This window comes from Falco peregrinus, chromosome 1, assembly GCF_023634155.1.
Source record: "Falco peregrinus isolate bFalPer1 chromosome 1, bFalPer1.pri, whole genome shotgun sequence".
NCBI classification, from domain to species: domain Eukaryota; kingdom Metazoa; phylum Chordata; class Aves; order Falconiformes; family Falconidae; genus Falco; species Falco peregrinus.
Genome location: NC_073721.1, coordinates 60,326,874 through 60,340,208, shown reverse-complemented (window position 1 = coordinate 60,340,208; position 13,335 = coordinate 60,326,874). Strand labels below are relative to the sequence as shown.

At 37.4% G+C, this 13,335-nt stretch overlaps 1 protein-coding gene across 2 annotated transcripts in view; it reads left to right on the top strand.

Annotated features, from left to right (window-relative positions):
* Positions 1 to 13,335, top strand: part of CKAP5 (cytoskeleton associated protein 5) — a 54,298-nt gene that overhangs the window by 4,836 nt on the left and 36,127 nt on the right. Inside the window, exons 2-9 of one of the 2 annotated variants that reach the window (XM_005236355.4) lie at positions 5,492 to 5,581; positions 6,111 to 6,304; positions 7,427 to 7,633; positions 10,121 to 10,292; positions 11,313 to 11,445; positions 11,738 to 11,841; positions 12,213 to 12,326; positions 12,571 to 12,675. In XM_005236355.4, the coding sequence (XP_005236412.2) occupies positions 5,525 to 5,581; positions 6,111 to 6,304; positions 7,427 to 7,633; positions 10,121 to 10,292; positions 11,313 to 11,445; positions 11,738 to 11,841; positions 12,213 to 12,326; positions 12,571 to 12,675 (1,086 nt within the window). In that variant the 5' untranslated portion in view covers positions 5,492 to 5,524. Of the gene's footprint in view, positions 1 to 5,488; positions 5,582 to 6,110; positions 6,305 to 7,426; positions 7,634 to 10,120; positions 10,293 to 11,312; positions 11,446 to 11,737; positions 11,842 to 12,212; positions 12,327 to 12,570; positions 12,676 to 13,335 lie in introns of those variants that run through there. The other variant, XM_055793845.1, reaches the window with a different exon arrangement.

The following is a 13,335-nucleotide window of genomic DNA, read 5'->3' as shown; positions in this document are numbered from 1 at the left end:
CCAATTTCTTTTCATTATTCTGAGGTCTTGCTTTCTTTTTTTCAAGAGTCTGTGTATCTTGCAACTTCTAATTAATGTTTTAATTGAAAATGCCAGCCTTTAAAATCCTAATAAATTTTTATTGCCTAAGCAGCAAATTATCTTCTGTGGATTTTTTTTTACCCTCTCTAATGTTCTTTTGCCTGTCATCAAAAGATAATGCAGCCTGAAGCCGGAAAGCACGTTTACAGTCTGAAAGTTCTTCTGACTCTTTGCTGCTTTTGCAGGTATCTGTAGTTCAGGATTATTATCTGGACTTCAATTTTCCTTTTAATTATGTGGAACTTAACTAAAGCAATTGCGTTACCTAGCTGACTGGCTATAGCTCTTAAGTTTGTGTGCTCTTCAAAGTACCCAGTGTGTCTAGGTGTGGTTTAAAATACAAATTTAACTATCTTATGGTTAATTTAATTTTTCGACCTTTTTTGTGATCTACTTTACGTTGTATCTAATGAGAAGATTTAGCTGGCAAATACCAAAACCAGGCTGGGCTAAACTTCTAAGAAAGTGAAAATTTATCTTTTCAGAGCCACAGAGAAAATATGACCCAAAACTGCCATTAAACAAATTAAAATTCTTTCTGCTAGGAAAACTGTGGGCTGCCCTGACAGAGAACTGTCTACTGAGAAGTCTAGTATAATCTGAAACATGACATACAGCTATACGCTCTCCAAGTACGTGCCCTACTATATAGGAACATTTCAAACAGAATTTTCTGTTTAAAAGGTCTGTCTTGCTTTCTCAGAACTTACTCTTTAAAGTTTTTGGGAAGCTTTTGAAATACCAAAATGCTTGGTGCTGTTCTTGTGCCATGGTGATCTTCCATAGGTGGAAGTGAGTAGGTAGAAGTGGGCAATCAGCATCAACAAATCCTGTTTTTGTTTAGCATAAAATGGCTTCCTAGTTTGCCATTGCACATTTTCTGTAGTGAAGAGTCTGAATGCTGAAACTTAATAATAAAATACAGTGATAGATGATAAATGTATGCTTCAAAATAAAACGCTTCCATCTCAAGATGTTCACAATGAAAGGATTTTATTTAGCAGTACCCCATACTACAAAGCTATAAGGTTGATGCTGTTCAGCCCTCAAAAATTGTAGCAGAGAAAGTGTTTATTTAGAAGCTGAGTAGGAGCTCTTCAGAGCAGTGCGTGGTTAATCCAAACTTTCATGTATTGACACTTCCCCATAATCTTTTCATGTGTTGATAAATTTGTTTCCTGAACTTACTTCTATTCAGTGGGGAATTCTCACTTTTACACTTGAAATTCTTGCATTTGTGGTGCCTTGTAAATATTTTTGTGCTTTTGAATGGTCTTCCTTTGAAAGACACCCTATTCTTTCCTTGATGGTATTTTTGTCACTGCTCCATAATATAAGAACTTGTCTTGCCCAGAACTGTCAGGGAGGATTTGTTATTTGTCTCCATTGCAGATCCGTCTGCTGACTTGCTTTTGGAAATGTTGTATTGACCAGGTTAATAATAAATCTCTTGCACAAAACTTACTTCGGTCGTTCACTCACTTCAGAGGTCTTGTTTTCTGGATTCCGCCAAAATGAATAGTGTTACTGGAAGACTGAAATCTGTTTGTTCTGAGTTGTGGTAGCAAGAAAGCTATGTAGGTCAAACACTTCATTGCTGCAACTTTACTAGTAATAACATAATTTAACTGCATTATTGTATAATGATGCTACTTGCTATTTGGATGTTGAGAAGTCATGGCTAGAGGTTTACGTGTCTTTGCAGATATTTATTTTCTTTAAAAAAAAAAAGTGTTTTGTAAAATACAGGATAGTCTATTAACACACAGAACCCAGTGACTTAATTGAAGGGAGAAACAACAGTCTTTTATTCTAGTAAGATGTAGACAGTACAAGATCTTGGCATTAGGACAGGCGTGAGCAGTGATGAAGCTGGAAAGATGGGATGTTTAAGAAGGAGCTCTCTCTGTGACAGAGGAATACTTTCTGATAACTTGCAAATCCCTTTAGAACAGTTTATTGGGGGAGGGGAGAACATAATTTTATCACTATTTTTAGGTGCCAGATTCAGCACAGAAGGCAACTTAACCCATTTTATAATTGAAGTAACTATTGTAGATGCTAAAGACTAAAAATAGTAGGGGAAATGACTTAAACCAAGTGGGGGGGAAAAATGAGCGAGAAAATACACAGTTTTATGGTCATCTGTCTCCTGTCCCTGTGTCTGTCCCATTACATGTGTTCCCCCCCAAGCTGAATACATCGTGATGTTGGGAAGGGAAATCCTAGATCCTGTTCTTCTAGGTCTTTATGGTACCATTAGAGTGTACAAGCAAGAGGTTGCATTTTGTAGCAATGAACTGTTGTATATGTGCAAGGGTAAAAATACTTGTACATCAGTGTCAGCCTTGCAATGGACAGGCCTTTATAAGAGTTGCTTGTGACTTTAGGGCTTGAGCTGGTTTTAGGATTGTAGTGAGGTAGTCGCTGTCCTACAGTAAGATTTTCCTTGGAAGAGCAGGTTTCTGGAGAGAAATAAATGTTTCTTTTTATTGTTGAAGTAGAAAGTTTGTGCTGCTGACAGATTTCTAACTCTTTCTTCTGGTGTTTCTGCTGCTGGCAGGTGCACTAGTGCTTTGTTTATTTTTCTGTTCTCTTTGTGAATAACTGTTGTCTTTACATTGGTTCCTTGTGCTTTCTTAAACAAAATGATATAGACAGGTAAGAACTTGCATTACCTCCAAGTTCCTGAGCAAGATTCAGAACTACCTATTTCCTATTAAGTTCATGCTGCTTATTCTTGGCAAAGGCATGCATGAGTTTGGGAAGAGACCACTGTACCTATTTATCTCATCGGCATCCGCACTGGGGAAGTGTCCCGTTATTTCTACAATGGGATGTTGAGGGTATTCCAAACACAAACACAGCTTGTACTGGTAGAGCTGCATCTTTCCTGATGGTGCTTGGCTACAGAACTGACCTGAATGACAGAAGAAAGTCTGCTATAACTGCATTCACGCTAGGGCGTTCCTGCAGCCTTTGCTGGGTGAGCTGTTGGAGAACTTTTTAATGTGAATGTAGTTTCATTTTTGCCTTTGGAGAGAAATCATCAAAATCATAGGGCTAGATACAGTTTTACTCCCCACCTCCATGTTTGCCGTGAGCATCTTGCTTTTGCATGTGGGGTGGCTTGTTTTGTTTGTTTGTTTGGGTGTGTGCTGCTTGTTTGTTTTTGTTTTTTAAATAGGTAAAATGCATTGAAATTGAATCAGGAGACTGATTTGCATTTAATTTTGAACCCTCTCCTTCAGTAGGCTGAAAGAGGGGATGAGAGAACAAATGAGAGGTTTGGGCAGTGAAAAAGAATGCTGTGGAGAGAAGTGTTTAAAGAGATGAAGGCAAGATTCATAACAAAAAGCTGGTGGGGCTTTGATGCAGAAAGGTGTAGTAACTTACTTGCCTTATTGACCTCTTAAAATTGTTTGGTTTGGGTATGGGATTTTAAAGCTTGAGTTTTATTTTCATTGTAGCTTTTAGATCACAGTACCTTTTTTCTTATCAGTTCCTGACATGGAGGAATGGTATGACCAGAGCTTTTTTTCCAGCTTTTTTAAGTTGTACATTTAAAAAGATAATGTCCCAGAATTAAACGGTTCAGTAGCGTGAGCTTTAGGTAGCCTCGCTTCTGTGTACTTTTAATTTCTTACATAACGAGTTGAGCGATCCCTTCATTCTCCTTGGCTTATAGTTCTGCGGGTTAATTAAGTCTTTGTCATTGGCTCTCGCAACAATTTTTTTTTGCCTTTTTTTTTTTTTTTTGCTTAAAAAGCAAACTTCTCAGTACTGCTGTGCAACTGTGCTGATGTCAAGAAAAAATACCCACATCACTGTTTGAGAAATGAGAAGGACAAACCATAATAATGCCTGGATGCACTTGTTTCTATGCATAGTCAACTTCTGTCCTAACATTGACTTTTGTTTTATTGCCATTGGGCAAATTAGTAGGTTTATGCAATTCTAGTAAGAGCAATATTAACATCCGTATGAATTTATAAATACTTAAGCTAAGCTTAGCGTAGTTTGGTGTGTGGGGGGGTGTTCGTGGCTGGTGGGGGTCTGAGGGCTTTTTACTTGTTTGTTTTTTATTTGTATTGTTTATTTATTTGTATTATTTGGGGGGGATGTGTGTTATTTTTGGGGGTATCTTCTGACTAATCCAGGAAGGAAGAAAAACACTTGTTATTGTGGACCGCAGCTAGCCTAATACTGCTATCGAGTTAGCTGTATGTTAGTCTTGTGTGGCTGACAGGTGGCTTTGGAGAGCCTGCTTATATTAACTTCCCTCAGTGAAATTATGCTCCTGATTCTAGAGGTTTATTTTCTGCAGGGAACCTCTGTGCAGTAGGTGAAATACTTTGTAGGTTTTAAAGTACGTAGCTTTGCTGGCATGGGCTGAATTTGCATGAGGAATATTCTGCTGATGTTGTGCGTTGATATGCTTTTAGTGATATATTGTTGTATATGCTGGCCAGTTTTTAGAATTTTGATCATCTTTGTGCATTTGAGCTGGTGTGCTGGAATGTGTTACTCCCTCTCTGGTTTGATTTTGTTTGTGTAAATGATGTTGGGAACCCTCATCACTGCTTCTGCTATTTTCATTTTGCTGATCTCCCTGCATTAGGTGTGTTCTCTCATTATTCTCTGAGCAGTCGGGTTAGTTGTGCAATATGTCCGATATGGACGTTGAGCCTGAGGTCCCATCTCTTGTACCCTAATGCTCAGTATTGCTATTTTAATAAAAAGGCAACGGCAGGAGGAGGAAAATGCTTGGGAACTTGAATGAGTAAGGATTTCAGCTGGTCGTGTGGTACGACATTGATCTCTTGTTGACAGTTGCTGACACTGGGTACATTAGAATTAGGGCATAAAGTGGCCAGCTTGCAAAAATGGGTTTTGTTCCTCTCATGGTAGTGTTCATTTCAGTAGTGCCGTTTGTAAAGTTTTTTAAATGGCTGTCCTTACACTAGCATCCAATTATTTTTGACACTGATTCATGGCACCTGTTGCTCAAAGCATGTGTCAGTAAGTCAGTTTTCTAGTGTTGGTGGGTACTCCCTTTGTTTTAGCGCCTTAATCATAGTATGTTCTTCCTCAAGCTTAGATGAGATTATATTCTGCATGCCATCCAGGTTTAATAAAACTTTCACAGATTGAGACTTCTAGTATCTGAAATACGACAAATTGCACTGCTCTCTAATTTTTAATGGCTTCTGATAGCTTTCCAGGGCTAACAAAATAGTGGTCTAGTCTTAATAGTGCCTATCTAAATGTAATTTTGAGTTTGGGTTGCACACCAGCAGTAAGGTTTGGTACAGAATTGTCCTTGTAGAGGTTTTTTTAAGTAGCAATATGTTGCAGGTTGCACCTGACATGTATTTTCCTGTGTTCTAACTTGTCCTTATCTCCACAGGAATTACTGTAATTAGAGAAAACCTGAATTACAATGGGGGACGACAGTGAATGGATGAAACTGCCCATTGATCAGAAATGTGAACACAAGGTACTCGTGTCTTTGGGTTTGGCTTGCTGTGTATCTGCTGTGGTGATTCTGTGGTGGTACTCTAAGTACGCCATAGGTAATCTGGACAGCTGCACAGTGTGTGTGTAACAGATCTGAAACTGCATCAGCTTTAGCCAATTTAGGGGCTGAATAATGTTTATTAAGCAGAAATTAGTAGTGTGACAATTTGCATGGCGTAAGCTTGTATGCTCAAAGATCAGTGCATTCATTCATGTGGAGAAATTACGCATTTGTAGCTGAAATGATTGTTGGGCTCCCACCTACTCATCAGTGGTGTAGTTAGAGCTTACGAAGAGCAGTGGGGAAGACTGGCATCTTTATCGAAAATTTTTGGCAGGAGCAGAACAAGTATTTAGTCCTGTTGCATGTTATTCCATATAGTCATTGAAGAGAAATCTTGCAGATGCCAGCTTAATGAGCACACTTTCAACTATGATTGAAGAACTTTGAGATTGGTAAGTTAAGATTGTACTAACATAACATTTAAATGTCTGATATCTGCTTCCAGCTGTGGAAAGCCAGATTAAATGGTTATGAAGAAGCCCTTAAGCTCTTCCAGAAGATAGATGATGAAAAGAGTCCTGAATGGTCCAAGTATCTTGGATTGATCAAGAAATTTGTGACGGACTCCAATGCAGTGGCTCAGTTGAAAGGACTGGAAGCAGCGCTTGCTTATGTTGAAAATGCTCACATAGCTGGAAAGTAAGTAAGCCTGTTCTTGCCTATTAGTAGGCTGTTAAAATAGTTTAATGTGTCTCTGAGGCTGCAGATAAATTGTACAGCGGGCACTAACAGTTCTGATCTTTACTGTTGAGGAGCAGAAATTGCTTTCCTAATCTAGAGCAATTGCTAAGTGGTAGGCTTTTCTCCGTGTGCACGTTAGCTTGTAAGGAATTGCTTACAATAGTTAAAAAAAAAAAAACCAAACCAAAACTGTTTAAGGCAGTAGTAAAAATTTCTGAAATGGTAGAGAATCAGCAATTTGGTGGTATAGGTGCTGTAAACTGGAATCCCTGTTATTGTTTGACTAAAACAATCTATACGTACAGGGAGCCTTTTTTTTTCCCAGGGAGGTATTTGTGTAATTCATCCGTGAAATAAAATGTGGTGATGTTTATGCATTGTTGCATCCAACTTAACCAATGTGAATCTTCATACCTGCCAGATTCTTCACAGGATGTTTATTAGTATTTCACTGTTGTCTAGCCCATGAAATAACCCATACCCCTGAGGGTGAAATAAAAACACTTAATGGGCCAGGTCAGTGCTTTGATCCACTGACTTTGTGATCTGATGAAATGAGTAAAAGTCTTACTTAAAAAACAAACAGATCCAAAGCTTTGTTTAAAAACCTAACAACTTTCCAAACCCCTTGATTGAAAAGAGATTTAAATGATTTAGTTGATTCAGAGCTTTGAAATAGATGTGAAATTCTGTGCTAAGGATCATGCACCAGTGCTGTATGTTAGTTAACAGTAACGGATGTAATTCCAGGAAATGGCATTTATTTTTGGACCTTAACTACTGTATAAATGAATTCACTTTGGAAAAAATGTCTGCTATTCATTGTCTGGTGTAGTCCAGTATTAGGAACATGTTGACTAGCACTTGGTCTGCAGGAGCTGTTTTGATTAATCTAGAGGTTGAAGTGATCCCTTACGAAAGGTTGTTACCTTCAAAGTTAACTTAAAATTTAGTTCCTATTGTATGAGGACTCGCTGAGTTTTAATCCATGTTCTGGATGTTGTGTCTGTGGGTAATGGTGTAGAATACCTAATTAATTCACTTAAACATTCCAAAAGTAACACTTTCTCATCTTTTCAGGACAACAGGAGAAGTAGCATCTGGAGTTGTAAATAAAGTGTTCAATCAGCCAAAAGCCAGAGCAAAAGAGCTGGGTCTAGATATATGTCTAATGTATATAGAAATCGAGAAAGGGGAGGCAGTACAAGAAGAATTACTGAAGGGTCTGGACAACAAAAACCCAAAAATCATAGTAGCATGTATAGAGACACTGAGGAAAGCATTAAGGTAAGCTTTTATTTTTTTTAGTTCCTGGGGTTTTTGGTTTTTTCCCCTCACTCCAACAGTATTTAGAGTCTTAAATTGTTGCTTTAGCCGGCCCTTGTTACTGTTGAATAGGATGTATCTTTACTGAACTGATATTTTCTGACAACAGCAGTTGAGAGCATCATGGGATTTGTTAGATGTGAGGGGTGTCTTTGTTGTACGAGCCTCATCTGGATCACTTTAGTTCATGGCAACTGTTTACCAAACTTCCATTTTCACAATGGACCTCTGAAAGATGGGCAGGATTAGTGTGTCTTGTTCCAGACTGTGGAGCTTCTCTTCTGAACAGCTGAAATAAAATCACTGATGGGAAAACTAAAATGTAGTCTTTTTAAAAAACCCACTGTTTTCTTCGCTGATGTGAGCATCTTTAATTGGGTACATGGTGTATGTGTTTAGAAGAAAAAAAAAAAAGTAAAAAGCTCATTGCACAGTAAGTTTCCATTGTCCATGGAACTATTTCTTTATTAAAAAAAAAAACCAACCTACTAATAATGCTTCCCAAGAATCACATCCAATTTAATTAAGGTGGAGTAGTTGGTTTCAAGATCAGATTTGGAACATCACTTTTGGTTCCACTTGAAGTATGTTTGCTGCCTTTGAGTTGAGGGAAATATACTATCTTTTCATTAAATTCTTATACTTGGTGTGTATATAATTCACTGTCTATTAAATTATATTTTGAAAACAAAAACCAGATAATTTCAGTATTAATGGACAGAACACTTTTTTATGAATGCTATAGTTCATGTGAAAACTGTATTATGTAGATGAAGAGTCTCTTATGCTAGGTATCTTTTTTAGAGAACTTACTGAGGCATGTGTATAGATGGCCCTTGTTAAACTAATTGATTGAGGCTTCTGTAAGAGAAGTCAGAATAAAGCATTGGGCTTAGCACATGACCTATACTTCTGCTAAGTGAAACTACTGTCCCACATTTAAGAATGTATTTTAGCTATTTTAAATAACCTTATCTAGTCAAATGTCCTTTTAAAGTGCAGTGTAATTAGAAACCTGCATAACCTTATTCTTATCTTTCAACTAACCACACCTATAAAATGTGCCACATCTGCCTATTTTTTTTATATACAGTGCTTTATTTTCTTTGAGATGACAAAATCAAATTCTTTCATAGTCCTATTGACTTAACCTTTGTCTTCAGCTTCTGAGCTGTGCTACCTAAACTTGTCTTGTGCTTTGACAGGGTGTCTGCACTGATACCCGAATCTGTCTGTTGTACCCATGTGGGTAGCTTGAGTGCATAAATAGTTTAGCTTCTGTTGGTTTTTATCTTGTGCTAAGGTTTCTGTTCTTGTGATGTTATATGGATTGGATAATATTACATGAATTAGATGAGAATTAGAAAATTTGCATAGGCACTTTTCCTAATATGGTCTTTTGTGAGTCGTGGTTGAAAAATAAAAATCTTGGGCAACTCATTCGCTCATACTCTGCATTTAAATTGTGTTCTCTCTAAGACTGGAACCTCTTGCAGACTTTAGTGCTTCGTATTTATCAAAGTGGGCTTAACAATAAAATGTTTAGCACTAGAATTTTTAGGAAGTGAACCATGCAGTTTTTAGTTCTTGAGTTGCCATTTTAACTAGCTTTTTCATGTGGCATTTGATTTGGAGGGAAACAGATAAAAAAGTGTGATTGGAAAGGTCAATTCAGAATTCTCAAGGAAAAGAAGTGCTTTGAAATAAAAAAAAAAAAAAAAGGCTTCAGTGGTGACTTAAGGTACTCTAAGAACCATAGCAGTTAACTTTACTAAGAGTATGAAAAGTTCTCTTGTTTTCACCCAGCAGTGATTGAAAAAGGAAGTTTAGATTATGAAGTTCAACAACACATAGAATCTGCTGACGGAAGGGTGACTGGCTGGGAAACTAGTTTTGTGTCCTTTCAGCAGCATGTATTTCAACATGTGTGTTTTCTGTGAAGATGACCCAGGCTCACTATAATTATCTGGTCTAACAGGTGGAAATGTGGCTAATGCTTTTACTGCAGTTTGTCTCCAAGGATAGACAAAGGAGATTCTATTCTGATTTTTTTTTTAAAAACAAAAAAAAGTAGGTCATACAAATTCTGATCTAAGGACACTTTTTTCTTTTTCTTTCTTCTTCCCCCTCACCCCCGGCAAGGGAACAGATTTAAGTAGCAGATTGAATTAAATGCTCTGAAGTAATTTCAGAGGGAGGCCTGCTTCTGTAATTCCAAGCTGGGTGTGGAGGGTAATTATGATAGGGCAAATATTCTTCAAATTTTACAGTAGCTTAGCTTCACAAAATAATAGCTATAATAATTATTTAAGTAAATGACACAATCCCTAAATGTGCACTAGAAAAATTTCATAGATTATTTAGAAAAAAAAAATATCTATTTATCTGTGGATCACTCTCTGGTTCCTACCTGGATTCTGATGCTATTCTGTGTTTTTTAACTTTCAGTGAATTTGGTTCAAAAATAATCTCACTGAAGCCAATTATTAAAGTATTGCCAAAACTCTTCGAGTCTCGGGAAAAGGCGGTTCGAGATGAAGCTAAACTCCTTGCTGTGGAGATCTACCGTTGGATAAGGGATGCTCTGAGGCCTCCATTGCAGAACATAAATTCTGTTCAGGTGGGCAGAAAGTAGTTCTGTATGCACACATTGGAGAAAACACTTCCATGCTCACCTTCCCTGATTCCTGTTGTGTTTGGTGTTCTTAAAGTCAAAGCTGGATTTTTTCAGTAACAGCAATGCTATTTTTTTAGCTTCCTATAACTTTACCTAAAACGTTAGTTCCTCTTTGTTTATTGTAAAGAAATTGTGACTTACGTTTTGTTGCTCTGAATATTTGAAGTTGTGGGGGGAAAGCATCATATTGAAGCTGAGGGAGGGGATTTAAGAAGTAGAATAGTATTTCTTGGAGACCTAACTCAAGGGCTTACCCTTATAAAAGACACCTGTATTCAAAGTCTTCAAGTCAACCATTTTCCTTCTCAGTTTTCTCCTGAAATTTTTTCTTTACACAGCCCTTCAGACTGGTTTTGGTGGTACGCGGGACGTGACTGTTCCATTCCAAGAAGTGGCATTACAGTAGGATAGAAAATTATGCTGCTGCTGGAGATGGAACATTCCAGTATTTTAAAACTTTATAAATTATTTTGCAACCTTCCTTACTACCCACTTCAGTTGATTGTGTTCAGGTGGAAAGCAGTAGCTTGCTGGAAAAAGGCATGCTTTTAAAAAAAAAAATAATCCCATCAAATGTCGCTCAAAATGTTCATTACATTGTAGTTTGTGTGTAATAATAGCATGACTGTAACAAGATGATCTTCCTTCATGCTCAGCCATTTTTAAATTAAAGTTTTTACAGAGGGGACACATTCTTGCCATTTTACAGTTTGTTCTTACATAAATCTTTTGCATTAATATCTTTGTTGATGTTACTCTGTTCTGTGAATATACTTGCTCAAAAGCTTCTGAACAGTGAATGTGAATGGAAAGTCAATTCTTTGGTGGGAGAAAAAAGAACTTGAAAGGTAGTGCTGTCTGGGCTTAGAGATGGCAAAACTCCATTGCCTTCCACGAAGCGTTGTTTGTCTTGAGGTACATAGAAAATGTCTCTGATATTATGATTCTCTTCCCTTTTGGCAGCTGAAAGAACTGGAAGAAGAGTGGGTCAAAGTGTCATCAGCTGCTCCTAAGCAAACCAGGTTTCTGCGTTCCCAACAGGAGTTGAAAGCAAAATTTGAGCAGCAGCAGGCAGCTGGAGGAGATGCAGATGGGGGTAAACTACTTAATCTCTGAACTCCATTGGGAAGCATATCACTGGTATATTATTAGTGAAGAAATGCATTAAATTATAAAGTTACTTTCACTCAAACTGTTGCAAAATATGTGGGGTGCAGTACGCAACAAGCAAATGCAGCTGGGGCAAAAACTTCATGTGAAAGATCTGTCCTTTGTAATGGCAAAATCACAATTGCCAATAGTACTTTTTAAACAAAGAGCCTTAGGTGGTGCTGTAGTCAAAATTTCATTTGTCACTCTGCTCATATATTTCTCTCTTCTGGTTCCAGGAGGTGATGATGAGGAAGAGGCGGTACCACAAGTAGATGCATATGAGTTGCTTGAAGCTGTAGAAATTCTTTCCAAGCTTCCCAAAGACTTCTATGAGAAAATAGTAAGTATAAAGTTAAATACTACCAGTTAACTGTATGACATGTGGAGCTATTAAGTCTTTAGACTTCCTGGCATTCTGCTATATGTGCTTTATTGTGACATGGGTAATAACAGACTAGTGTAAGTAAAGTATAGACTATTACAAATAAGTATCACTTTGATTTACCAAAAAGCAAGCTGTAATTCTAAGGAGCTGAAATGTCCTAGGGAAGTACTGTATTTCATACTTCATTGCAATTATTGATGTTGAAGTGTAGGGAGACTTTGGCTTTCCCAGGATAGAATTAAGTTTTAAAATCTATGGTTTGTGGCAAGTATGCTTCTCTAGAATTGTTTACATTTATAAATGAATGTAAATTATTTGCTCTGCAGGAAGCAAAAAAGTGGCAAGAAAGGAAAGAAGCTCTAGAGGCTGTTGAAGTACTAGTGAAAAATCCCAAACTGGAATCAGGAGACTATGCAGACTTGGTGAAAGTTCTCAAAAAGGTAATAAATAAAACCCAGAGTGCGCATGTAGTTTAGTATTTTTTGTAATGTGTTTGTATTATACTTGAAAGTTACAGTTGGGGTAGTACGCATTAGTAGAAACTTATTAGCTGTAACAGTGGTGGAAATAACCCTATCTGTGGCCCACTGACTATTCTAAGAAATTCTTCCAAGTCTCTGAAACTTGAATTTGTCAGCCTTTAACATAGCTTTTCTGGTCTTTTGTTTTGGCTTTTCTATTCAGGTTATTGGAAAGGATACAAATGTTATGTTAGTTGCTTTGGCTGCAAAATGCCTTGCTGGACTAGCTTCTGGCCTCCGAAAGAAATTTGGACAGTATGCAGGGCATGTAAGTAAGAGTATGTACTTTTTTCTGTTTTTATCGATGCTGGAGACTTTTTTTTTTTCTTCTTCTGTCAAACCTTCGTATCTCTCAAAGGTATTATTTGTACCTTGGTATTCATTATTATGAATGCTTACCTGCTGTTTAGTGGAGCAAGCAGTGAAACATCTGCCAAGATCAGTTGCAGCTTAGGGTCAAAAGGAACTTTTTTTATTCACATTCAGCAACGTGAAGTTCACTGTTACAGTAAGCCTTCTGTACTAAGACAACTCTGAATTACTCTGTCATGAAATTAACTTTATTTACATTACCTCATCCTGGAGATAGACCAACAGAAATGCATTTGTAGGCTACAGTGGAAAAAATAGCTTCTGAATGTGAATTCTACTTAGCAGCTCCATGATGTATGTTTTAGGTTGGTATGGTGGTTTTTTTAATATTGGGGGAGGATTGTCGGTGGTTTTTTTGCTGACTGGGTTTTGTGGTTCTTTTTGTCTGCTTTAAATAGCCAAACTACTGAGATTTTTGGTACCTGTTCTGGAGATTTGGTTTAATGCTCTTCTCTGTTCTCCTTTGCTACTCTACACTTACCAACAGTTAATATCAGGAAATATGGGGAAGCTTAACCAGTCTCTGGAAAAAAAGGGAGGTTTTAATCAGTTGTAG